A 26,110-nucleotide genomic window follows, 5' to 3' on the forward strand; every position below is an offset into this window, starting at 1 on the left:
CTGAAAAAAAAAAAAACGTTCACGTGAGCTCCACTAGTTAAATTCTTCAGCCTAAATAAAAGACGTTTAGCCATATTGGTATTAAAGTAGTATGAATCCATGAACTTTATAAAGGATGCAATAACCAGGGTTGGCCGTTCTGCTCGTCAATTGGAATCATTCACCAGTTCACAAAAGGGTAATGTGCTTTTACCCACGTCGAAAGAAGACTCAACACCAAGAGTAATACACAAGCCTAATAGAAATTTAACCAATGCAGATCTTCATAAATTCAGACCATTAGTGAAAGGATATCAGCGGAAAGTATATCAGGACTTTTTGGAGCCGTTGGGGATTTCAAATCTAAAAGTATTCAATAATGATCTCCCTAAGTATAATTCGGACTTGGCCAAAATTGTATGGGTACGAAAAACCAACCAAGATACGGTGAACGTTTTCAATAACTTCTTGGAAGATAGAATAATATTCAACCAAATGATGGATTTGCTAATCGATATAACACCCGAATATTTAAAATCGGACGAGGTAAATAATGATCAAACGATTACGAGAATACTAAAACAGCAAGATCACCAAGACCGTATGAACAAGTTTTCCGATATAACCCCAAGATACCACTTCCATGAAATACCACCGATGCCACTATTAGATGCAGAGAGTTTTCAAAAATATATCTACTTTCTTACGCACCTGAAGATCTTATACAAGAATTCACTGTCACTACAAAATGGCCTTGTATCGGACATATTGTTACATACGCATAAAATAACCAACACAAAGTACCAACCATTCCGCTCAGTATACACCTACAATGACTTGATCAAGTTTTTTGGATATGATAAGAATCAGAGTTCGTTTGCAAGAGAACTATTACTCGTGATGAATAAAGACGGTCACAAACCCAACATCGATACAATCAACAATTTGTTGAAGCTATGCCAAACACACTCCAAAATTCGATCCATTTCTAACACATACCAAATTATAATAAAATATTTGAAGCTCAGTAAGTCATTGAATATCGAAATTAATTTGACGACCTGGAGCAGGATTTATGACCTGATCAACAATATTTTTTTAAAAGAATTATTCATAAATAAAATAATCAGCATTAATTTGCCTATTCTGAAGAATTTAAGCATTAGGATTCTTGATGACTACATGGAAACCACAAAGGACACAAACGAACTTATAACATTCATAGAAAACGATTTGCAGGTGGAATGGCGCCAGGATTCGAAGTTCCTCAATAAAATCATATATCATAAAGCAATCAATGCGACGCAAGATCAGCTACATGAGTTATGGTCATTTGTGAGCGCTTGTGAAATTGACAGCTTTTCCATTAAATACTTGTTCGAAGGCATTATCAAGAATAAGCAAATATCTAATAAAGACCTTTTACTTGTATCCCTTTATTCCAACATTAATGATAATCTCTACGATAATCCTGATATTTATAAATTTATAATACTGGGAGTATGTGAAAATAAAGACAACTATTCTTATAATAAAATTGCATTCATTCTCCGCGGATTGATCCACGACGCTACTCACTACTTAGGATTACCACAGGAGGTCACTAAATACGAGACAAATAAATCAGTTTCGGAAAACTTCAAGATCCTCAAGAGACTAGTTGGATTCAAGCTAACCAAATTCGAAGGTAAATTAGCTTATTATAACCGAAAGGGATCTCCTCTCCTCTCATTACTGGCCCTGTTGTCTATGGAGGAAAGAAACCTTTGGATAGGTCTCAAGGCTCATATCAAGCAAAAGAACAATCCAATGGACCCCAAGGAAATCATAGATCATCTACAATTGGAGCCATGTACAGTATTGGTTCCCCAAGACCAAATTATCAAATACGAGCAGTACCAAAACCGCAAAACCGCAAATGCCAGAAACAGAGATCGCTTGTATAAACTTCAACAGGGAATAGACAACTACACCGTTCAACAAATGACCGAAAGAGGTATCATCGTGTGATTTGCTTCTTCGCTTGAATTCCATACACACTCCTCACCCACCATGGAATCGATATTTCACCTTTTAATGCCTTCGGTCGCATATTCCATTGAATCGGACATATTTAAGCATGTATAAAATTAAGTAATAAATACCCAATGTGCATTGTACAGGAACCCCTTCCATCCCCTTGCCATGTAAGCAATCACAAATCAAACGGGATAAGCACCTCCTTATCCCTTACGCTAAGTAAATAGACTACATAGAGTACGCATAGATTTTGGAATGCTCCCTTTTCTGGGACAAGTATGTCGAACATCTTTCAGTAATCTGGTGTACCATCTACTATTTTAACCTCTTGCTCATCGTGTCAGTTGGTAGAGCAATAGCACCACATGCCCTATTGAAAGAATATTTTCGGTGATTTTCTATTGTATCGAATGATACCACTAATTCAGCCTCATGCATTGTTCCAGGTGCGCAGCTCGGGCTTTATGCACTAAAGAATCCTGGATCCCACATTTACAGGTTTAAACTTACTAAATATGCATTGTTATAGGGTAAACTTATAACCTTAGTTGCCGATTAAATTTGAATATGTTCCTAATTCGTCCCCTCTAAACCTCCAAGTACATGTTTTGCATACTTTGGCAGAGAGTATTACCTTAAATGTATGTATTCGCTTCTAAATATTTTAAGGAAACGTTTACGATGATAGCAAAAGCCAAACATTACATTGACCTCTGATTCACCGGCAGTGCCTAAAAGTATAATTTTGGTGATCTTTTTATATATGTCTAGCAGGCTAATCTCAGTCACATTTTACGTGAATAGAGCATGAAGAAGCTCCTTTAAAGCTTACACTAGCATAGTTATGTTCCATGTTCATTCCACTGTTGCAATATGTGTGGAAACATGCAGTAGTTTCAACTGAATCGACGAGGACAGTTAGCAAGATTGCTGATAACATTACCTAATTCGGCAATTTCTATTTTAAACTAGGGCGAACCAAAACAAATCCGGACAATAGACATAATAGATTTTGTACATATCAACGTTACTTTTTAAGTTAATAACCTGTAGGATCGGACCCGTATACAGTCGGTTTAGTATACTAAACGATAATTTTCGAATATTTCAGCATCTCGAATTATCCTTAATTTGCAATATATAGGTAAGATAACCTACAAATTCCGTTGTAGAGTTTTTCAGTCACCAGTACGGTGTTTTTATAGTTGAGTGGTAATATAAAGTTAGCTTAATATATTTTGATCGATACCGGAAGCTGAATAGGCAGATATTTCCTTGAGATAAAATAGAAGCTTTAACTGGTGGATATCTTATAAGAAAAATAGTTGAAGGATGATAGCAAATAGATTGATTTTGATACTAGGATTGATTCAGGTGGTGTGTGGGTTGACATTGGACTCGTGTTCCAGTCAGAATATAGGAAGTGGAAAGACATCGTCGCAGTATATGTCCAACGGTGAATGTAAAGATACTTGTATGTCAGATGGATATGCCGTGGCTATTTTACAGGGATACGATTGCTGGTGTTCCAACTACCTCCCTGGGGATACTTCCTCGATGTCCAATTGTGACGAGGATTGTCCTGGGTTTCCTTCCGAAAAATGTGCTGGTCTGGGATACTATGGGTACCTTATAGTAGGGGACCCAAGTGGTACACAAGGGAGCTCGGGTCCAAGTTCTACATCTGAGAGTACTAGTTCCACTGAGACTACTTCTAGCTCAACGTCTAGAACATCTTCCTCGACATCGACCTCGAGAACTCCCACCACAACTTCATCGTCATCGACGTCATCTACAAGAACTTCGTCTTCATCCTCATTGATCGAGCCTACTACATCGTCATCTTCATCAACCTGGGATGATGAACCTGTAACTTCCTCATATTCGTCGTCTTCGTCGTCTTTATCTTCGGCTTCATCGAGTTGGTCTTCGTCATCAGCACCACCATCATCATCATCATCAGCACCATCATCATCATCATCATCATCATCATCATCATCATCATCATCATCATCATCATCGCCGTTTTCTTCAGCTTCTTCAGCTCCTCAGACTACTTCGTCATCTTCATCGTCGAGTTCGGAGACACTTAAGGCTACAACTGTATTCTCAGTAAAGACTGTGAATGGTAATCCGACTGATGTTGTGAAAACACAATATGTGACAGACTCTCCATCCTCGACTGATGAACCAGAGTCTACCTCATCGTCTGGGTCTTCCAATGAGGCGGGTGCTGATGAGAATAAATCGAAAGAAAACAATTCTTTTTTCGATTCTACAGGGAAAGTGGCAGGAACGTTCACTGCAGTAGGAGTGGTTGTACTTGGTTTTTTATTGGGAATAGTATATTGCTGCTTCAAGAAGTCGCATGATGATTATGCCGATGAAGAGAATCAATACTCGTCGGATGAGTATTCAATAAATAACGAAAAGGCAATGATGCCGGCAGTAATACCTGATTCCAAGAACTCATCGACCGTTTCGTCTAATTTGAAGCGTGATAATTCGAACAAGTCGATATTTTCTTATTTCACTGCCGCAAATAATAACAGTGGTGTAACGAGAAGTTCTTCAAGAAAGAAACTTACAAAACATAGTAGAAATGATCTGGTGCAAAGCCACGATCCAATTTTAGGGGGTCAAATAATGTTTCCGATCACTGAGTTTGATTCAAGATTAGACCCTGATGCAATGCTTATGAATAATAATGAATCAAAGAAGTCATTTGGCGATGAGAACGACTATTCTCGGAAGATATTAACTGTTGCGAATCCAGAATAGTTCTTTATACAGCGTGAGCGCTATTCGTATACAAATTTATGGCATAACATTAAGACATTCAAATGAAGCTTAATTTTCAATTCTACTAATAAACAATTAAACATGAGAATTTATATTATATTTGGTTTGCTTGGGTGCAAAATGGCAGCAGTGACTTAATCGCCAACTACAATGGCCTGGTTCATTTGGTTATCTATGCATTGTTTTTATTATTTCTATTTATTATGTACTATATTAATAATATGGTAAATTATGATCTAACGATATCGTTCGCTCGATTGATTACATGTATATATTGTAAGTATTCATCATATAACAGCATTTGAAGTATATCTGAACAATAAAGAAGTACAGAGAAACATTATCAAAATTAGATGTTGTATGTTGAATCTATATAGTTATGACGCAAGGTGCAAAATCGATGTTTCGTACATTAAATACCTGCTAAAGGAGTACTTGTTGAAAATAAACGAAGAAAATCGATAAGCTAGCCACTAGAATTCTCTGTCATTTTGGCCCGTCGATTTCAGGTTCCACTCCTGTTCAAGTAATCATGGAAGATCTAGGTCTCTATTTGATTAATTGTTATTCCCAGTTGTCGCAGATTAAAGAAACCAGCCAACGCTTTAATTAGATATCTAAATACCTAAAACCGAATCCTGGTCGTATCCTGGCCCTATCTTACTAGCAATATTTGCCATCCGTAGGCCAACCTACTGCTAGTTGTATTCACTGGTCCTACCCTATTTGTTCTTATACGTAGGCTGCTTCTCATACGCATTAGGCGTCGACTTCCTCGGTTTCTTCTGTTTTCGCTTGTGATTTCCACAGCATGCATCGTTGCCAGAACCCCCATTTGATGCTCCATTCGATGCACCTTCTCCTGCCCCATCGTCCGAATGGTCAGACTCATCGCTCGACTCGTCACTCGATTCCGATGACAGTTCTCCAAACTCCCGTTGCGGGTGAAATATACAGCATATCTTCGACTTCTTTTTGTCCATATTCTCGTTGTCTACCACATCGTTGGTCCATCTCACCCTGGGCTTGGCCGTCTTGTCCGTCTTCTTATTCCGAAGGTGCAATATCGGCCTCGTCTCTGTATTCGTCTCGGTACTCGTAGTCGTGTTATTAGAAGGATTCACTGACATCACTATTATCTATCGTATTACTATCAAAAATGCCCTACAAATCCACTATCCACTATACTATTTATGTCCAGTTCTTACTACCAGGCGAATGATGGAGCAATTAACACCATCACGTGATATTTCAAAAATATCCCGTACCGTCTCACCTTATAGCCGCTAAGTCCAAGATACACAAACTGTAAGGAAACCGGGTACTATTATAGTAATTATTTATCTTTGTATATTATATAGATGTTCTATAGACCAAGTAACTAACTTTAACTACCTATGATTAGTTCCTAATTTCCTTCCTCCATTAGTCTATCCAGACTCAGGGAATAATCACTCTATTTATACACCAACTTTTGCAACACGACATATATATAGTCATATATGTATACTTGTGTTCTCTTACACTCTCCCCCGTTTTTTATTGAATCGTCCCGATTCAGACTAAATCTGGGTTCAAGGATTCGCGAGTAACGAATTTCTTTGTACTTGTGGTACATATTTGTCGAATAGTTTCTTAGGCATAGTACTGGAATGTCCTGGATGACAGTCTAGCCAGTATATATCGAAAAGCAGCGTCTTTTTATTTTATCCTGCGATAGCAATAATTTCTTTATTTTTAGCGTTCAATTGCTTCTAAATTCGTTTTTGGTGGTTGTTTTGGGTAAGATTCTGATCTTTCATATAATTTACGGAACCACTTCAAATTGATAATTCTGTGTTTTTTTTGAAGTAATTGGAATATCCACTTCAAAAGCTTGTTCTCCTGATTGAGTAACAATTCTATATGGACCAAAATACACTGGTTGCATTTTATAAAATAAAGTATGGCTCAAATATGCATCTCTATTAAGTAGAATCCATTCACCTACTTCATATTTGATACGTTCTCTAGTACGGTTTGCCAATATTTCTTGTTCTGCTTGAGCTTCTACTATTAAATCATGCGTTCTTGTATGAATTGCTTTTAACTTAATAGCCAAATCTTGTGCTCGAGTAGATTGAGTTTCTACTGAAAATGGTGAATATGCATTGGGGACTTGTGTTAATCTGCGTAAGTCTGCATTAAATGGTGTAGTTTGTATTGATACTTGAAAGCTACTATTGTATGAAAATTCCACTGCTGAAATGAAATCTTGCCATGATGTATGTTCATTAAATGCATAATTTCTTAATAATCTATTGACTATTGCATTTACTCTTTCCGTTTGACCATCGGTTTCTGGATTATTGGTAGTCGAAAACTTTAATCCTGTACTGGAACATGCTTGTATTGTTTTCCAAAATGGGGTTAAGAAGTTGAAATCTTTGTCTGAAATAATTTCTTGTGGTAATCCATGGATACGTATGATACCATTAAATAATTTTGCAGCAACTTTACCTAATACAGATTTGACTTATTAGGACATTTAGCTTCAATATGGCCTTCCTTTTGACAATTAAAACATACTTTTTTTCTTTGGTTTGGCTTAATTGCTATATTATCAATTCCCATATCATCACTCTCTTTAGGTCTGAATAGCTTTCTTGGTCTTTTTATAAATTTCTTTTCCCAATTTGTATCTCTATGGTATTGATCATCATATATCATTGCTATTCTTTGAGCTTCTCTCACAGAAGTTGGCCTTTTACATTTAACTTCTCTTCTAATTTTTGGTTTCAATTGGGTCAAATAAGTATTTATTTTAACATCTTCATGTAAGTAGTCAGCAGGTAAATTTTCAAGTAATTTATCAAATTTCTTATTAAAATTTTCAACTGATCCGTTTTGTACTAAGTCAAGTAAACGAGAATGATGCCATTGTACATCATATCCTTCTCCAAAGTGGGTTTCTAAAGCCAGGATAAACTGATCGAATGTACGTATATGGTTACTATCATCTTTCATGTATTGATTAAACCAATTTTCAGCTTTGCCTTTCATATTTCTACCGGCTATCGTAATGAGTTGTCGACTATTAAGATTAAATCCTTCAGAAATTCTTTCAATTTCATTTTTAAATTCTTGGATTTTGCTAGGATTTTTATTGCCTGAATACGTTTAACATTAGCAAGTGTAATAAACGCTCTAGTCTCTCTATCAACAGCTTCCAGTCGAGCCGATTCTCTTTCTAGGATTAATTGTTCTCTAGCAAGTTCCCTTTCCTGTTGTTGTTGTTCTCGAAATAATTCTCTCTCTTTTAGCTGACGTTGTTCCCTTCTTTGATTCTCTTCTCTAAGTTCCTTTATAAGCTCATTTATTTGTTCTGGACTTCTTGACATTTTATTTCACTTTTTAATTGTTATACTATGATCTTACTTGCGGCGCTACCAATTGTAAGGAAACCGGTTACTATTATAGTAATTATTTATCTTTGTATATTATATAGATATTCTATAGACCAAATAGAACCTATCTTCTTATTCTTAGCTAACTAACTAACTAACTTTAACTACCTATAATTAGTTCCTAATTCCCTTCCTCCATTCATCTATCCAGACTCAGGGGATAATCACTTCTATTTATACACCAACTTTTGCAACCATGTATAAAACAAATATAATCCATATATGTATACTTGAGTTCTCTTACACAAACAAGAAATCCTCTCGGTGGCCAAGCTGGCTAAGGCGCGAGACTGTAATGAGTACCTCAAAGTAATCTTGAGATCGGGTGTTCGACTCACCCCCGGGAGATTTCCTCACATTTCTGCTGCCTTTATGGCCAAGTTGGTAAGGCACCTCACTAGTAATGAGGAGATCGTCAGTTCGAATCTGGCTGAAGGCATTTTTTTTTCTTGTCAGTCATTGTGGTCCTTTTTTCTTGTCTCACCATTTTTTCTTGTCACCACCCCCTCGGATACATTGACATTTACGATTGATGGCCCGAAATTGCGCCTTTGTCGCGTGGGCTGCTAGAAATGACATAAATAAGATGTAATATGTAAACTGACGTAATAAAATGACATATTTTGATCTAACCTGTAAATGACCTTTCTGTTAAGCAATTTTTGTTTCTTGGCGTTAATACTTCTATTTAAGCGGATTAAAGTACACTATTATCAAATAATGACAGTTTAGGTATTTTCTAGAAGACAAGGATAAAATGAGCTTTAATTTACATCCAATATCATATTTAGATGCAGATACGAATGCAGGGAGACCTGGAAACGATCAGGGAACCGGTAATGGACATGGGCATGGCGCCGGACATGAACATGGAAATGGGTACAGAATGTTTGATTCGGACCTCAATTTGGACATAGATGGAATTTCGACCGGATCGCCGCTTACGAGCTCACAGAGCACAAACGACTCACCACAGTCGTCATTTACGTCGCAATCGAGCGAAAACTCGCCGCACCAGAAGGGTGAGTACATGAAGTTCTTTGGGGAGGGAGATAAAGATATTCGTGGGTCGGGATTAAGTGAAGGCAGCTACGATGTTCCCACGATGATAGTAGAAGATGAGGGGAGTGTGGAGACCAAAATAGCGGGTGGAGAAACGACAAGCGGAGTAGACAGAGACGATGGAAGCGTCAAACCAAAGAAGATCTACCGCAAGGTGAAGGATGAGGATATGAAGGGGCCATTCAAGTGTCACTGGAATGATTGTGCTGTTATTTTTGATACGCCGGAGTTGTTGTACGATCACTTGTGTGATGACCATGTTGGAAGAAAATCGTCCAACAACTTGTCATTGACATGCTACTGGGATAATTGTTTGGTCACCACCGTGAAGAGGGACCATATCACGTCGCATTTGAGGGTACATGTTCCGCTCAAGCCGTTCCATTGTGATGTGTGTCCTAAGTCATTCAAGAGGCCTCAGGATTTGAAGAAACACTCGAAGATCCATGCCGACGACCATCCTAAGAAATTGAAGAAGGCCCATCGCAGACAACAAGAGGAACACGATCACGAACGAGAATACGAGCACGAACACGAACACGAACAAGAACAATATCGCCAACTGCACTTTCACAATCCATCCCACTCACAACCTCAACTGCAATCACATCAGTTTCAGACCATGCAACCTTATCCATTTGACAACATGTTAAACTACGACATAAATTACCAGATGTATCCTTCCATGCAATCGGATATGGCAATGATGAACGATGGTGTAGACCGTAAGAGAAGATTTGATAACGGTAACAATAACATGGTCAATAATATCTTGAATGATTTCAATTTCCACAATATCTCAGCCATGGCCCCAGATTACAGCAACAAGAAGGTTAAAGTTGAGCCAAGCTACAATTTGGATATGTTCAATAAATTGAACAGCTTTGACGATCGTTATATCCTGTCACATCCACATCAACACCAGGCACAAGCACCACCACATCATGCTCATCCACAACATCAACAACAACAATACCCTAATAATGTTAATTCACAAAACTTACTTGAAGCTGAAAAATTCTTCAATTCATTGTCTTCGTCGATCGATTTACAATACCAAAAGTTATCTACTAATTACCAATACAAACCACAACCACAACAATTATATCCTTCCGTTCCACAAATTTCGAAGACAAATGATAATGGCATGGGCGGTCATAATGGAGGAGTTCCACCTAACTTTCCTCAAGTCAATAGATCGTTCAACTATCAAGCCAACCATCCAATATCAATGGAATTCGGTGGTGTCAGCAACTTCCAAAAGTCAGCTAAGCCACTCGAGGAAGCTTCTTCTGAAGATAAAGAAACTGATGACGCCATCGAATCGCTTAATAAATTGTCAATTAATGAATTTAAATTAGACGATGTTGCAAAGCATAAGCAAATGGTTGATTCGGTTATCGCTTACTTGGCAAATATGAAGAAGACAATAGTTGCAAATAAAGAGATCGAAACGAAATCGTCTCCAGAAGACACTTATCTGGCGTCCCAATTATCTGAGAAGGAGGGATTGCTGAGGAATTTGTACCCAAAAATTGCTTCATTTTAATTGCAATTTAATTTTATATATTATTGTTCCGTTACATTTGTTTTTTTTCAATTCTTATTTTGTCCGTTTTATTATTTTGAGTTCTTAGGTTCTATTCTGGGGTTTTTTTATTACGAATATTTTAGTATTTTATTCATAGGTTTCAATTAAAGGTTACACACAATATTTACGAAAGTACGACCATTCTTTCAGCTGTAAAACACCACCAGACTATCTATAATAAATGAGCTGTTATTTACAATTTACTGATTAGACTATTTACAATATATTATACATATTGGAACTGATATTTTTAGTTTGTAGGTCAACTCATCACTCTTGTGAAATATGAATTTTCACTACTCATCTATAAGTATGTTTCTTCTAAAATTCCAGATCCTAAAACTCTATTTCCCTCGTACAACACTATATTTTGTCCCGGTGCCATTGCTCTTGCCTTCTTGACTAATTCTATATCTACATCACTTTGCAGTATTTTAATCGAATTAATTATTTCAGGTTCTTGTAATGACCTATATTGAACACTCAAATTTCCCTCTTCACACTTCTCAGAAATAGCACTAATGTCGTCCATAAGCCAACTCCACTCCTTTACTTTGAGTCCTTTCTTAAATAAACGGTCATTATTGTTACCCTTTACAATAACCAATTCATTTGTATCATACCGTTTCTCGCTAATAAACCAAATTCCCTTATATCTTGGATCCCCCTGAGGCATTGATATACCCAGTTTCTGGCCTATAGTTGCGTGCCATAACCCTTGATGTTGGCCCCATATCTTTCCATCTTCCGTTATAATGTTACCGGGGTTTGGTGCAATATATTCATTAAGAAAATTTCTAAAGTTATTCTCATCCTGAGAAACAAAGCAAAGGCCTTGAGAATCGGGTTTCTTCGCCGTATGAAGATTATACCCTTTGGCTAATTCTCTAACATTAGGTTTAGTTAAATGGCCTATTGGCATCAAGACCTGCAGTAAAACCCTCTTTGGAATATTAGCTAAATAATACGATTGATCTTTCGACTTATAATATCCTCTCAATAAATTATATTCATTACTCGTTTGACACTTCATTATCCTTGCATAATGACCCGTCACAAGCCACCACTTTTGGTTATTCAGAAATTTCTTGGTGAGATGCTCAATCATTTTCCCAAATTTGACGTATTTATTACACCCAACGTCCGGGTTTGGAGTAAGACCCTTTTCATACATTTGAACCATCGGTTGAAAAACCTCATTCCAATATTCTTTTTCAAAGTTTACCCTTTCACAAGGAATATTCAAATCATTACAAATTTTTTTCACATCATTCCAATCCGATTCTGTACATTTAGCAGTTTGTGACCAATTAGCCATATATATTCCTCTTACGTTCTTATATTTCTCAGCATATAATGCGGCACATACTGATGAATCAACTCCCGAACTCATAGCCACTATAATCTCATCATTAGCATTTGGTTCTGGTTGCATATAATTGGTAGATACTTCATTTGTCATAAGTTTCAGAAGACTGCTGTTATGCAAATACCTTGTCCGTACCTTCAAGTTATTGAATGATGACCTGGTTATACCTCGAAGAGCAGACATGGCTACTCTAAAACTAGATAGTTTTCGATTTGCAATTTATTTTTTTTTTGTATAGTATACTACGATATCAATGAAAACGTTTTAGTTATTGTTTTCACAAACTTCATTGTCAGGAATTCGGTCCCTTGGCCCAGTTGGTTAAGGCGTGGTGCTAATAACGCCAAGATCAGCAGTTCGATCCTGCTAGGGACCATTTCTCTCAATTCACACAGGGCGTGTGGCGTAGTTGGTAGCGCGCTCCCTTAGCATGGGAGAGGTCTCCGGTTCGACTCCGGACTCGTCCAAACTTTTTTTTTTTTAATTTCAATATCAATTAACTTGGATTGAGTCTAATTTTTACTTTTAATAAGGGTTGAATGGCCCCAATTTATGACTATAGTATTAATTTGCCTTGAATATGTGTACTTAATATTTTTTTAATTGTTTTTTAAATACAAGACTAAAAATTGCAAATATTAAGAATGATTGCAAAAATATGCCAAAATACACTAATAGATGTTGATTTCTGACTGAAATCTTTTGCATTTATATATACAAGAAACTTTAGGCATAGGTTAATTATATTTAAATCAACTTTAGGAACCATGCTTGCTTACAAATAACATTTGAACAGAACCAATTAACTAATCTTGAAGTTATAGATGTTAAACTTGAAATATTACATTTTATTAGCGGTTTTAAGTACGAATTATATTGCGATAGGATAGCCAGTACCATTCAAATATAATGCAGTAAACAAACCAAAACTCAAGGTTTTGGAAAGTAGCTTGTTATCTACGCTTCCTATCTTAGTACTTATTTTGTTCATTGTGATTATTTTCATACCCCACTAACTTTTTCCGTAACACTTGAACTTGTTCATCAACGCTTACCCAATATTTGTTTTCACGAACCATTAAGTTTAGGTATTTCTCAAAAACGACCATATTCTTTATTACGAGCAAATGAAAATTGTTGGTTATATCTTGTATTATTTGCTTTCTTTGTAGAAGTTCGTAATTATCCGTACTAAAATTGTGAGTCTTCTCTTGACTTGTGTCTATGTAATTGACTAGTTTGGGAACATCTATGTTCGATAATTGAATCAAATTATTATATGCTTCTTTAATAGCAGGATATTTCATGAGCACCATTTTTTGCTTCATATCCAACGTGGCTTCTGGTATACATTCTGCGTTTGGTACATCCTTATCTACGCTTTTTTCGGTAGGAAGTTCTATTGGAGGTTCTTTTATCTTATCCCATATTTGTAGGTCACTTATGATTCTATTCAAAGTCTCCAATTCTCCATTTGAATCGTAGAATTTATTTAGCATCTTTTGTATCTGAGTTAATTGCGATATTACCGTACTATTTGAGTTTTTAGTTATTTCATTATCTATGCCTAATTGTAGCTCAAGACCACTTATCCTTTCGTCTAATTCTTTGTACGTATATTGATCCATTATGAAGTATTTATAGAATAGATTCAAGATAATATTGATTGTGTTTTAGATTACATCGCGAAATCTGATCTAAATAATTTACATTTTTAATCTTCTAAGCTAGTAGAGAGCAAAATAACTTGATCCAAAGGCTTATCATCGGAGTCTGTTTCTATATCTTCAATTGATTTAACAGCCTCAAAACCGTCTGTGACCTCTCCAAAAATTGTATGTTTATTGTCGAGCCATGGAGCCTTTTCAGTAGTTATGAAAAATTGAGACCCGTTTGTATTAGGTCCCGAGTTAGCCATACTCACCATGAACGGTTTAGAATGTCTTAATAATGAATTAAATTCATCCTTAATGTATCCACCCCAATATGATTCTCCACCGGTCCCATTACCTAGAGGGTCACCAGCTTGAATCATGAAAGTTTTAATCACACGATGAAAAATAGTGGAATTGTAGTAACCCTTTTCACAAAGCTTGATAAAGTTTTCGGTTGTCTTAGGAACTAACTCGTTAAATAATTTTAGTTTGATATCTCCTAAAGTAGTATGCAATATTATTTTTGATGATTTATTCACTGCGACAGGTTTTTGTTTTTTACCTTTGACTTTGACAGTCAAATCAATGTCATTATGGCGTGGTGTCTGCAAGGTGTTAAACAAATAAAGCTTATCTGAGTTAACTGCTGAACATATTAAAATTGGAACCTTATTCAAACTAGAATTAAGGATCGAATTGTTAGAAGACAACATTTCCATACTGAAATTGCTAATTGAGGATTTGTTAGACAATGCTAGTTGATGAAACCTTAGATTAAGCTGTAATTGATCAGAAGTACCAAGAACTCTAATCACCTTATTAGTTTGCAAGCTCAAGATTTTAATACCTAGTAAGGTTCCAAAAAGTAAAAATTTTCCACTCTCATCAAAAATAATATTTCCTTGTTTAAGTATATCTTCTGGATCATCTATGTATAACTTTCTTTCTGAATTGATAAGTTTTAGCTGAATATTTGTTTCATTCTTTTCATATGCCTTTATAGATTCATCATATGATTTCAATAACTTTCCAGACTTGAAATCAAATAATCGTATGCAGTTATCAGGATACGAAATACTTACAAACGTTTCAAAATCAGGAGAAAAATTTATACACGATGGTGGTGACTTATTCTTAGCAAATTCAAGTAAGTCAGTCTCCGATTTATATTTGAATTGTACAGATTTTGGTGTATTCTCCTCTTGCGGTGTCCAGTATTCAACTATACCCTTGATATCAGCAGATATAATACATTGGTACTTAGGGTTATAATTTATGACGTTCAACGGGTTTCTATGAATGGTCTTAATTATTTCGAAGTCGTCATCATCGGGATTTAGAATATGAATTTTATTAGTATCCTGTTCACTTATTACTAGATGATTTGTGTTCCTAGACTTGTACCAGCAACTAACGTAATTCGACCTTGTGCTTGGTATAAAATTCAAATTAAGGACTTGTATCATGTCTAATGTTATCAAATCGAAGATTTTAACATTGGAATCATTTTTTGCAATACTGGCCAATCTTGCCCCATCGATATCAATAATTAACTGGGAAACTTCCTTCTGAGGATGGGCCGAGAATTGTTTGATAAATTCAAGTTGTCCAGTATAAGTCTCTTTATCTTCTTTATTATTATCTTTATTTTTACCATCACCTGTAGTTGACTTCTTGCGCCAAAATTTCACTGCACCATTTTTTAAACCTGCAACTAAGATTGAATCATCAATAGGATTTAAAGCAACACAACTTATATTTGCTTCTTGCGTATACGAATCACCGTACTCTTCATTGAACTGTATATTTTCTATAAGTTTTGATTCATCAATTATCGTTTTTTTCTTTCGTTTCTTTACTAGTTGAGGATTTTCAAATTTAGACGGTATATCATTCAATGAAGGTCCAACCAAATCATCATCACTGCTATCAGACGACGAAGAACTTTCTTCCTCTACAGCCCTTTTCATCGTTTAGTTATTATTTATTTATACTCTTATGTTTTAGAGATGATTATGTATTAGAGATGATTTTTCAGTGCGCAGATAACAGTTGTATTTGGAAATATATACTAGACTATATGATTTGAACTTAAGTAGAGAAATTAAATGAATTGAACAATGACATTAGCAAAGGACTTATTCTTCTTCGCTGCTTGGGTCCTCATCGACCTTTCTTCGGTTACCCACTAAATCCTTCAAACTCATTGGCTTACTTTGAGAGTCTCCGGAGAATGATTTACTTAAAGTGGGACGACTATTTTTACTCAAACCACCTTCTTCAAAATTGATCTTGATTGGAGCCTGCGAGGGATAATTGTAATCATCTGCATCACTTTCATCGTCATCTTCGTCAACAAGGGCAGTGGATTGTGACTTATTTGCAGCTTGATTTCCATCTTCCTCTAATACCTCCCGTAATTGATCTTCTAAATCTTTAAAATCATCGTCAATGTCTAAATCTGAATTATCTTCTTGTGGTTTCTTTGGAGGTATATCCTTCAAGTCTGGCTTTGAAGGTGCTTGGGAAAGGCGTTTTGAACTGGATTCCACATTGACCTTGGATTTTGGACGCAGTTTCGGTGCTGGTTTCGGTGCTGGTTTCGGTGCTGGTTTCGATACTGGTTTCAGTTTATCCTCTTTGTCTGATATCACTTCTGGGCGTATCTTGGAAGTACTTACGGGAGTCTGAGCGGTCGACGCTTTCTTAGGTATATGTGCTTCTTGAGGAATCGAATCAAAATGAATATCGGGGAATTCCGAGTCATTCATGCCATCATCAATGAAACCCGATTCCTCATCAGAATCAACAATGACTGCATTACTTTTAATTTTGGAATTATTGGCCGGTGGCCTTTTAGATGCCTTGGCTGGTCCTTTATCCGTCCGAGAAGACCTCTCATCTATTTTTGGAATGTGTATATTCCTATTTTGTCGACTATCATTCTCTTTATTCCACGATTCGATCTTTCTTTCCCACTTGGCAACATTGCGTGATTTCGAAACTCGAATCGTGTTATCCAACTTTTTCAACACAATCTGGTTGTCCCCCGTTGGTGACACCGTGAGGAAATACGTCTCATTTGCAGGATTCTTGGAAGGTCCCAGCCTCTTTGGATTCCCCTCAAATATTATCATATTATCCCCCGAACCGTCTACTGTCTTAGCTTGTATTAAACTCTCTTGATCCGTCTGATATAATGTAAGTGGACTAGTCTGATCCATTGAATCAGGTCTAAATCCATATCTTATGCCAAGTGAAATATCTCGTTCATATGAATGATCTTTATTCAAAAAAGCCGAAAGATCAATCTCATACTCTCCATCTGCTATCGACATTCTCTAGAATACTAATAAGCAGAAATATAACCTCTCTTATTAAAGAATAACTTCATTCATTATCGGTAAGGAATTCTTCACCTTTTATAGTACACTCCTGCATCTACTTTGTCCCCCATAATTGAAAAATAAATATAGAGATCAACTACTATATAATATATGTTAATGAAGTAGACTTAAATAGACGTGAAAAAATGCCTCCAATACCGTCTGAACCAGAGAATATATCACTTATACATCCAAAGGTACTACTTCTTTCCGCAGGAGTAACGACTTCGTTATTTTTGTCGTACAAGTTCTACAAACGGTACGTTCGTCGTATTCGCAACTATCTTGATTTGACGCCAGAAATACTTGATAGACAGACACCGTTGTATGGGAGGGTGACTAGAGTTGGCGACGGGGATAATTTCAGATTTTATCATACGCCAGGAGGAATACTTTTCGGGTGGGGGTGGTTGAGACATGTTCCTACGAAAAGACAGGAATTGAAAGATGAGACGCTAATGGTAAGATTGTGTGGCGTTGATGCGCCAGAAAGAGCCCATTGGGGGAAGCCAGCGCAGCCATACTCCGAAGAAGCGTTGGCGTGGTTGAAAAATTACATATTTGGGAGGAATGTGGTGGTTACGCCGTATCTGATTGACCAGTATAAAAGATTAGTTGGGAGAGCCCAGGTTTGGAAATGGACCGGTAAAAAAGATATCAGCGCAGAGATGCTTAGGAATGGACTAGGGGTAGTATATGAAGGGAAAATAGGAGCGGAGTTTGGAGACAATGAATCGTGGTATAGAAAATTGGAAGCAAGGGCGAAATGGCTACGTAGGGGTCTTTGGTCGCTCGGAAGTAGTATGACTACACCCGGCGAGTTCAAGAAAGTTCACTACAGAGGTGACTCCTAGTGGCCTAATTAAGCCTATTGCATGTTACTGTAAATAAACTATTTAACCAAATCGCCAACCAACTGCGATAATTCAACAGCATTTTCTTTTGTATCAGCTTCAGCGTAGACTCTAACAGCATCTTCAGTACCAGAAGCTCTAACAAATGATCTTCCCTTAGGGTATTTGCTAACGATTTCATCTATTTTCGTTTGTAATCCAGCTGGTTCTACTAAAGTTCTCTCAGCGTTTGTTGTCTTGAATATCGATCTATCCGGAACGACGACTTTTATTAAACGGTTAGGCAAATCAGTGTAAGCTTTGTCCCAATCATCAGGACTTAATTTCAAGAAATGGATGATAATTAAAATAGTTAGTAAATCGGAAATCGCGTCTCCAACAGTTTGGTTAATCAATTGTGTAAGATTTTGCAAGACTTTGATAGACTCAGTTTCTTTTACATTCGAGCTGTCGGCTTTATATTCAAAAATCTTTTTCTCTGCTTCTTCGGAGAACGTTACTGTACCATGTCCATTTGCTTCAAAATAAATACCAATGTCGAATTTCTCAGCTTCATGATGTAAATGCTTCACACCTGTTGGAGTGCAACGAACTGGAATTTTCAAGATATTCTCCACATAGGCAGTCGAAGATCCATTAGCATAGGCAGTTTGAACGACACCAATATTCAACTTTAATTTCTCTGAGTTAATATTAGCAAATAATTGTTGGAAGAACAACGCAATCAAGGTTGACATTTTGTCCCCATCGAATAATTTAAATTCGCCTTTATCATTTTGGTAGTAACAAATAAGTCTGTCCGCATCCCCATCAAATGAAGCGTATAATTTATTTGAGATTGGGTTATTAACATTTAACGGTAATTTTTGATTAGTTTTGACGAAATCAGCCCCACAATCCCAGTTCAATAAGTTTGGCTTAGTATAGGCGTCATTAACTAATTTAAATGAAATTTCTTCAGATAAGCACTTTTGCAACAAATCGGTAACTTTAGGTGCACCGACCCCATTAGCAGCATCAATAGTAATATCAAGTTTTTCACTGTTGTTACTGATTTCATAAATAGCTTTAAATGCTGTTGCCATCTTTGAATAGTAACCTTCTTCGGACGATTTTCCAAAGTTTGCATCATTGATCGTTCTGGTCAAATAATGCAATTGAGGCGTAGTGTTCAATCCGTAATCTTTATACGTTGAATTTGGAATTGATTTGATCCCATCAATAGTAGAATCCGATAACGCTGGACTTGAGTCCCTAGAGTCTCTACCAATTATAGTATGCGACGTCTGGCTTAAATCAATACCCAACTCCGAACATATTTTTTGAATGTTATCACCTAAGTCGTCATGACTCGAATTAGCTAACTTTGTTGCATACGCTTCCCACGAAGTTTCTAACATACTTCCGTAAGGATCAACAACCTTAACACCATTATCTTCTGGAGGGTTGTGAGATGCCGTAACCATTACACCTATTGTCTTCCCTTTGAGGTATTTGGAGCGTAACGTGGCGATTATACCTACTGTATAGTTAACATAATCCAAATCCTTAGCTTTCATACGAAAGCCAGCAGTTCCATAAGCAAACTTTAAGTTTTCAGGCTTTGGGTGTTTAGGTAAATATTGCGATAAGCTTTCTTGAAGGGACATTATTGTTGTAATTGACCGACGATCTTAATCAAATCAACTTTTTTGTAGCAGATCAATTCTCTGAAAATTAAAGCGACTTATTTTTAGTTTTCGATTTTGGGAAAAAATCAAAACAGAATACAGACAATCATATATTGGGCTATACTTTAACAAATGTCTAGTAAGTTCGATAATTCGCCATTTCATAGAGAGGGTAAACTGGCATACACCAAGCCTAAACCTAAACCCAAATCAAAAGATTCAGAATTCATACAAGAGTTGGTGGAAACCGGAAGAGCCAACTGGAAAAAAGCACCAAAGGCTGTTAAAACTAGATACTATGGTATCTATATGATAATGTTTTCGATCCCAGTGATATTAATACCCTCGTATGAGATTTATAGAAGGTTAGAAGGTAAGTCGACAAAGAGAGTTCAAGAAGGTGAGTTATTGGAAGGTAATGAGGTACGAAAGTTTGACGAGGTTGAAAAATGGCAAGTAGAAAAGAACAGTTTGATGTATAAGATATTCGGGAGAGATTTCTTTCTAGACGGGTTTACCAGTAGGACCATGAATCCAGAGAAAAACAATGAAAAGGATTCAAAGTAATATTACAACTATTTAATTTTATGTAAATATATATGATGAAGTAACGACATGTTAATATTATTTCCAATCAGGTTTAGGGCTTTTGATGGGGTGTACTAAATGCTTATGATCGAATCTCGAGCCTATTACAGACGACGGTCTATCAGGAGATGTAGATCTATAGGTGGGTGATTGCTGATAAACAAGATTTGGAGTTGTAGTCTCGCTTAAGGATGAAGTTCTTGATAATTGACCAGAAACTATGCTGTTAGTACTTCGAATAATGGACGGTTTTCTCGAAGGTTTGCGGAATACATCGTCTTCATCTGGTTGTATTCTTGATCTGGTCGGTGTCGGTGATGGGTGAACTATTGTATTTGATCTATTAATCAAGAATAATGGTGGTTTTAAGGAAATTATTTCGCTTGGTCTTTCGGGAGAATCAATAAATATGGGATGATTAGGACTAATTGTAGGGATCCTTGAATGCTTAGCTTTAGTGAGATACTTCTTCTTTATGACAGGTAAACCTTGGTTAATATAGTCTTCCAGTATTATTGGAATTCGTGAAGGAAAACTAAACTTGGAGTTTATTACAGAGTTCCATATTTTCTCAGATTCATATGTATCTTGAATTTTGAGCTTGGTGACTTTATGGTTAATATTATCGATCTCAAATGGAAGCTTGGGAGTTTTCGAATTAACCAATGTAATTTCATCATCTTCTTTAAATGAATCATTATCGCCTTTATCAAGAAATTCTAATTTTGTGTTGGCATCATTCTCTATATTAATCAAGGATTGTTTCAAATCTCTCTTAGTATTATTGCTAGGTTCCGCATTGAGGAAGTTCTTCACTCTATCCTTTTTCTCAATGCTGAAAGCAACTCTGGATGACGCAACATCCACACCCAAATCTATACCTAAACCATGATCAGATTTTTTGGGGAATACTTCTTTATTTGAGCTCTCCGGAGTTGGTGATCTTCTGAAAGTATAATAAGCTTTCAAGTTATTACCATTTAAACCTGAAACAGAAGCAATGTTTGATATAGTGCCTGATGGATTCAATGAACCTGAAAGTAATTCATTTAGAATTTGCCATTTAGGGACAAGACTTTCGTTAAATAAAGACGCCAAGGAAGATTCATAAATAGTGGATTCTGCAAATGCCTTAATAATCAATGTAATAGAATTAGAACATAGTTTATACATAGTTCCAATCTCATCTGTAATTAATGTTTGCTCATCATGTTTGTCCTGCAAACTATCGATAAGAAAATCACATTTGAAAATGATTTCATGAATTAAGTATGTAAATAAATCATTCCACTTGGAATCTAATGTCTCCTTTTTTATAATCCTTAATCCGTTTTGTAAATATTCCCATCTTTTCATAAGATTTGTGTGATTCTTTTCAATCTCCGGTAGTGAGTTAGGAAATAAATGTGAAACCGATATCGATTTACAGAATATATTGAATTCTTCAATCCGGAATGGTAAGTATTCTAATGAAACTTTAAGGGGTGAGATTCTGGCCTCTAAATCGAGGTACTCATTATATAAATGTTCATCCAATTCATTAAATGTTGGTAAGCGCAAGGATTTTGTCGAAAAATTAGTTGATGTGAGGTTATTTATTTTCATCTTAGATATGATTACTTCCAAATTGAACTTGCTTAGATGTCGCTTGGGGCTGGATAACTTCATGTCCAGTAGTTTCCGATAAATATCAATACATTGTTCTGTTTCCCAAGTAAGAGTCTCTATTATGTCATCATTAATTTCCACAAAATTTATAGCAATATCTACTTTCTTTTTGAACACGATTAGAAACTTCTTCACCTCCAACAATAGATCGCTCGTCTCTTCAAACTTTCCGAGCATCGACGTGAAATCAGGAAGGCCATGCGCATGAGCATCCACCGTTCCCAAAAGCTGTGATATAATAGAGTCTATATTCTCTATGTTTTGAACCAACTCATATATGCCATCCCTACCTTCAAAAAACCACCTTTTATCCTCCGTTACCCTTTTCTCATTTCGAAGTTCTCGAAACATCGTTAGTAATTCCGATAAGTAGCCAAATATATCATCCACTATTTTATTGATCTTGAACAAGTCATGAGACAGCAATACCGTGTTATTCGGTATTTCAATCAATTCATCAAAAAACGATGATCTAGGTGTAGAATTCACGATTTGTGATAACACTATATTATTCTCTCGATAAGTCATATTTGCATTCTGGTCGTACCTTGTATCTCAGGCTTAGCGTAGTTTATATTAATAATTCAAATGTCTCAGATATCTTAGCAAGTTTGTCTTTTTATACCCTAATACCGTTTGAATTTATATTTCAGTATACAATATACATCAATTAGCAGTATTTCATCTGTTATTGAAAGGTTCACTTTGTTATTGTTTATAATCTTAATGATCTGTGGAGCGCAAAAAATCTAACGCAAAACGGACCAATTTTTTTGCGATGATATTTTTTTTAGAGATGAGGTTGAGTTGAAGTACTTAGATAACGGAGTAAATACATAGGTTACAGGTATAAAAGATGGCCAAAGCAGCAAGAAAGAAGTTCAGCACTAGTTCAGACCCAACAGGTTCGACTGTTTCGGCAGAAAAACATTTAAATTCAGTATTTAAGTTCAATACTAATTTAGGTCAACATATTTTAAAGAACCCTTTAGTTGCCCAGGGTATTGTCGATAAAGCAGGAATAAAGCCCAGTGATATAGTATTAGAAGTGGGTCCGGGTACGGGTAATTTGACAGTTCGTATTTTAGAACAAGCCAGAAAAGTTATAGCCAGTGAAATGGATCCAAGAATGGCAGCTGAGTTAACCAAGAGAGTTCACGGTACTCCTAACCAAAAGAAGTTAGACATCTTACTAGGAGATTTCATAAAGACCGAGTTACCGTACTTTGATGTGTGTATCTCTAACACGCCGTATCAAATTTCGTCACCGTTAGTTTTCAAATTGTTAAATCAGCCTAGACCTCCAAGAGTATCGATTCTTATGTTTCAAAGAGAATTCGCTATGAGATTGCTTGCTAGACCCGGTGACTCATTATACTGTAGATTATCTGCAAACGTGCAAATGTGGGCTAACGTTACGCATATTATGAAGGTGAGTAAGAACAATTTCCGCCCTCCACCACAAGTCGAATCATCGGTGGTGAGAATTGAGGTCAAAGTTCCAAGACCTAATATTGACTTTAACGAGTGGGATGGGTTATTGCGTATATGTTTTGTGAGAAAGAATAAGACGATTGCAGCTGGTTTTAAGTCTAATAACATTCTTGATATATTGGAGAAGAATTATAAGACCTTCTTATCAACTGCAAATGCTGCTGCAAATGGAGACGATTCTATGATGGTTGATGACAAATCTTCGATGACCGATATTGTTAAAGCTAAAATAGAACAGGTTTTGACCGAGACAGGCTTTTCTGATAAAAGAGCTGCTAAATTGGATCAAACTGATTTCTTAAAATTATTATACGCATTCCATCAAGTTGGTCTTCATTTTGCATAGTTGCTTTTATTTCAAAACACTTTTATGTACATTAGCCTAAGCTTTCTATTAGACACATTTAATTACTATAATATAACATAATACAAATCTATATGGTTTATCTCCTCTTCGTAGTCTTTGTATTATCTTTTTCGATAATGTCACCGACACCACCTAATTCTTCCAAAGCATCTTCAGAAATACTGACCTGTTCTCTTCTTTCCCAAAATCTTCCTTCACATAAATCAAAAGAAGCCTTTTTCAAATATTTACCTCTACTATCTCTGTTACTAGATATTGCCCATTCTAAAAATTGAGCACCAGTACGAACGTAGAAAGCACGTAGAGTTTCAAATGGTTTTGGATGTGGTAACCATGGTCTAGGATCAGGGATTTCCATTTCGTCTTCGCTAGCTTCTTCCTCTTCTTCCTCTTCTCCTTCTATTTCTAATTTAGTATCTGTATTTACTTCCGAATCATCATCCTCTCCTTCACCTTCATATTCAAAATCGTCGTCGTCTTCTTCTTCTTCATCTGAATCTTCAATTTCCTGTTCTAATTCAGTTAAATCTTCCCATAATACCTTAACTCCATCCAACTTACTTAAATCTATGGCGTATAATGAATCCAAATTAAATTCGTGTTCTCCTTTTTCATAAATACCACCAAATATATACAATATATCATCAACAACAGTGGTGGTGGCGTTGAATCTTGGATGTGGTAACTGATTCATTATTGGGTACTCAATGACATCTTCGTTTTCGTTCTCTTCACGCTCTTCCTCTTCCTTCAATTTTTCAATTTGGGATAATTCATGACTATCTTCAATATCATCGTCATCATTCAATTTAGCTTTAGCTAAAATAGAATTTAAGATATCTTCTAAATCTTCATCTCTTGATTTATCTTTAACTTGCTGTTGCTTTTGTTTTCTCTGTGGCTTTAAGGATAAATTATACCATCTATTAGTTTCAATTTGATATGAATATAAGTTATTGTAGAATTCTGAATCGATCTGTTCTTCACTTTCTTCATAATCATATACCCCACCAAACAAAATACCTCTATTTTTATGGAAAACAAGCGAGCATCCTACACGAGGAGATGGAACAAATCCTTGTTTACGTCTTCTTTCAAACCTAATAGCGCTAGGATCTGCCTTCATTTTCAACATCCAGCCGTCTGTCAACACTTTACCCTTTTGCAAACCCTTACGAGCTTTAACCTTACAATAACCACCATATATCACAGCACCATCTGCGCAAGGGATCAATGAATGACCCGACCTAGCATCAGGGATAGGATGATTTGGAGGAAATTCCACCTGAGTCCATTTATAGGAGGTGATATCAAATAGCCATAAATCGTTCAAGTAAGTAGACATGGTACCCAAATCACGGAAACCACCATGCATCAAGATATAATTTTTCCAGCATGCTAATCTATGACCGGATCTGGCAGACGGACCTTTCTTTTGGTCAATTTTAGTCCATTCTTTAGTGTCAGCCTCTAAAATCCAGGTATCACCATAATGATAGAAAGTCGATTGTTTAGGAGATGAGAACTCACCACCAAACATCAAAATTATCCCAGATGGATGAGCACACATAGCATGCGACGAACGTGGTAATGGCGAATTCTTCGACGATATTTTTCTCCAAGTATCGTTCTCAATTGAATAAGTATACAAATCATTGTAGAAATGTGAAATTGAACCTTCGGTATTCTCACCACCAAACAAGATCAATTCTCTTTTACCCTGAGTTGGATTAGCAACCATGGCCGGGTTCAATCTTTTCGATGGTCTCTTGCATACTTCGACAGTAATAGCCTGATATCTCTCCTGTTCCTTAGCATATTGTTCTAAAATCTCATCTATATCTTGTTCTTCCTCTTCTTCTTCACCTAGTTTCTTTGATACCTTCTTACTTTTTTGCTCAGCTTTTGTTAGATTCTTTTTCTGCTTCTCGGCTGAACGGGCCTTCTTAGCGTCCTTCGATTTCTTATCTTTCTTAGCCATTATGGATAGAGGTAAAAGGGCTTTAAATCAAGAAGAATCAATAATTTTTCAAGTAATAATAACCTGCAAAGGTGTTTTTACAATTTGGGCTCATCACTTAACAAGTCAACTTTATGTTAAGACTTTAGCTACAAACTATAACGTAGTGTCAAAATGTATTATCTAAACTAATATACAAA

General features: G+C 36.2%; 14 protein-coding genes and 4 non-coding genes across 18 annotated transcripts; 10 read left to right on the top strand and 8 right to left on the bottom strand. All coding sequences in view use genetic code 12, as the record gives it.

Annotated features, from left to right (window-relative positions):
- Window positions 1–99: 99 nt before the first annotated feature.
- Window positions 100–1,989, top strand: DEHA2D04686g (DEHA2D04686p; the record flags this gene model as incomplete). The annotated part of the gene is made up of 1 exon (XM_458670.1): window positions 100–1,989. The coding sequence occupies one exon, from the start codon at window positions 100–102 to the stop codon at window positions 1,987–1,989; it is 1,890 nt and encodes a 629-aa protein (XP_458670.2).
- A 1,341-nt stretch (window positions 1,990–3,330) lies between these two features.
- On the top strand, window positions 3,331–4,779 carry DEHA2D04708g (DEHA2D04708p; the record flags this gene model as incomplete). Its single annotated transcript, XM_002770215.1, has 1 exon — window positions 3,331–4,779. The coding sequence occupies one exon, from the start codon at window positions 3,331–3,333 to the stop codon at window positions 4,777–4,779; it is 1,449 nt and encodes a 482-aa protein (XP_002770261.1).
- Window positions 4,780–5,522: 743 nt separating this feature from the next.
- On the bottom strand, window positions 5,523–5,930 carry DEHA2D04730g (DEHA2D04730p; the record flags this gene model as incomplete). The annotated part of the gene is made up of 1 exon (XM_458672.1): window positions 5,523–5,930. One exon carries the CDS (start codon window positions 5,928–5,930, stop codon window positions 5,523–5,525), a length of 408 nt encoding a protein of 135 aa, XP_458672.2.
- Window positions 5,931–8,504: 2,574 nt separating this feature from the next.
- On the top strand, window positions 8,505–8,594 carry DEHA2D04752r. Its single transcript is given in 2 exon segments — window positions 8,505–8,543; window positions 8,558–8,594. It is a non-coding gene; the product is annotated as a tRNA-Tyr (tRNA).
- An 18-nt stretch (window positions 8,595–8,612) lies between these two features.
- On the top strand, window positions 8,613–8,685 carry DEHA2D04774r. The gene has a single exon. It is a non-coding gene; the product is annotated as a tRNA-Thr (tRNA).
- Window positions 8,686–9,003: 318 nt separating this feature from the next.
- On the top strand, window positions 9,004–10,857 carry DEHA2D04796g (DEHA2D04796p; the record flags this gene model as incomplete). Its single annotated transcript, XM_458676.1, has 1 exon — window positions 9,004–10,857. The coding sequence occupies one exon, from the start codon at window positions 9,004–9,006 to the stop codon at window positions 10,855–10,857; it is 1,854 nt and encodes a 617-aa protein (XP_458676.2).
- A 346-nt stretch (window positions 10,858–11,203) lies between these two features.
- DEHA2D04818g (DEHA2D04818p) lies at window positions 11,204–12,451 on the bottom strand (the record flags this gene model as incomplete). The annotated part of the gene is made up of 1 exon (XM_458677.1): window positions 11,204–12,451. The coding sequence occupies one exon, from the start codon at window positions 12,449–12,451 to the stop codon at window positions 11,204–11,206; it is 1,248 nt and encodes a 415-aa protein (XP_458677.2).
- A 119-nt stretch (window positions 12,452–12,570) lies between these two features.
- DEHA2D04840r lies at window positions 12,571–12,644 on the top strand. The gene has a single exon. It is a non-coding gene; the product is annotated as a tRNA-Ile (tRNA).
- An 18-nt stretch (window positions 12,645–12,662) lies between these two features.
- On the top strand, window positions 12,663–12,735 carry DEHA2D04862r. Its single transcript has one exon. It is a non-coding gene; the product is annotated as a tRNA-Ala (tRNA).
- Window positions 12,736–13,239: 504 nt separating this feature from the next.
- On the bottom strand, window positions 13,240–13,896 carry DEHA2D04884g (DEHA2D04884p; the record flags this gene model as incomplete). Its single annotated transcript, XM_458678.1, has 1 exon — window positions 13,240–13,896. The coding sequence occupies one exon, from the start codon at window positions 13,894–13,896 to the stop codon at window positions 13,240–13,242; it is 657 nt and encodes a 218-aa protein (XP_458678.1).
- An 86-nt stretch (window positions 13,897–13,982) lies between these two features.
- Window positions 13,983–15,893, bottom strand: DEHA2D04906g (DEHA2D04906p; the record flags this gene model as incomplete). Its single annotated transcript, XM_458679.1, has 1 exon — window positions 13,983–15,893. One exon carries the CDS (start codon window positions 15,891–15,893, stop codon window positions 13,983–13,985), a length of 1,911 nt encoding a protein of 636 aa, XP_458679.1.
- Window positions 15,894–16,061: 168 nt separating this feature from the next.
- DEHA2D04928g (DEHA2D04928p) lies at window positions 16,062–17,261 on the bottom strand (the record flags this gene model as incomplete). The annotated part of the gene is made up of 1 exon (XM_458680.1): window positions 16,062–17,261. One exon carries the CDS (start codon window positions 17,259–17,261, stop codon window positions 16,062–16,064), a length of 1,200 nt encoding a protein of 399 aa, XP_458680.2.
- Window positions 17,262–17,455: 194 nt separating this feature from the next.
- On the top strand, window positions 17,456–18,163 carry DEHA2D04950g (DEHA2D04950p; the record flags this gene model as incomplete). The annotated part of the gene is made up of 1 exon (XM_458681.1): window positions 17,456–18,163. The coding sequence occupies one exon, from the start codon at window positions 17,456–17,458 to the stop codon at window positions 18,161–18,163; it is 708 nt and encodes a 235-aa protein (XP_458681.2).
- A 38-nt stretch (window positions 18,164–18,201) lies between these two features.
- Window positions 18,202–19,812, bottom strand: DEHA2D04972g (DEHA2D04972p; the record flags this gene model as incomplete). The annotated part of the gene is made up of 1 exon (XM_458682.1): window positions 18,202–19,812. The coding sequence occupies one exon, from the start codon at window positions 19,810–19,812 to the stop codon at window positions 18,202–18,204; it is 1,611 nt and encodes a 536-aa protein (XP_458682.1).
- A 153-nt stretch (window positions 19,813–19,965) lies between these two features.
- On the top strand, window positions 19,966–20,400 carry DEHA2D04994g (DEHA2D04994p; the record flags this gene model as incomplete). The annotated part of the gene is made up of 1 exon (XM_458683.1): window positions 19,966–20,400. The coding sequence occupies one exon, from the start codon at window positions 19,966–19,968 to the stop codon at window positions 20,398–20,400; it is 435 nt and encodes a 144-aa protein (XP_458683.2).
- A 57-nt stretch (window positions 20,401–20,457) lies between these two features.
- Window positions 20,458–22,617, bottom strand: DEHA2D05016g (DEHA2D05016p; the record flags this gene model as incomplete). The annotated part of the gene is made up of 1 exon (XM_458684.1): window positions 20,458–22,617. The coding sequence occupies one exon, from the start codon at window positions 22,615–22,617 to the stop codon at window positions 20,458–20,460; it is 2,160 nt and encodes a 719-aa protein (XP_458684.2).
- Window positions 22,618–22,945: 328 nt separating this feature from the next.
- On the top strand, window positions 22,946–23,929 carry DEHA2D05038g (DEHA2D05038p; the record flags this gene model as incomplete). Its single annotated transcript, XM_458685.1, has 1 exon — window positions 22,946–23,929. The coding sequence occupies one exon, from the start codon at window positions 22,946–22,948 to the stop codon at window positions 23,927–23,929; it is 984 nt and encodes a 327-aa protein (XP_458685.1).
- A 97-nt stretch (window positions 23,930–24,026) lies between these two features.
- DEHA2D05060g (DEHA2D05060p) lies at window positions 24,027–25,931 on the bottom strand (the record flags this gene model as incomplete). The annotated part of the gene is made up of 1 exon (XM_458686.1): window positions 24,027–25,931. One exon carries the CDS (start codon window positions 25,929–25,931, stop codon window positions 24,027–24,029), a length of 1,905 nt encoding a protein of 634 aa, XP_458686.1.
- Window positions 25,932–26,110: the final 179 nt, after the last annotated feature.

Source organism: Debaryomyces hansenii (genome assembly GCF_000006445.2).
Source record: "Debaryomyces hansenii CBS767 chromosome A complete sequence".
Classification (NCBI taxonomy): domain Eukaryota; kingdom Fungi; phylum Ascomycota; class Pichiomycetes; order Serinales; family Debaryomycetaceae; genus Debaryomyces; species Debaryomyces hansenii.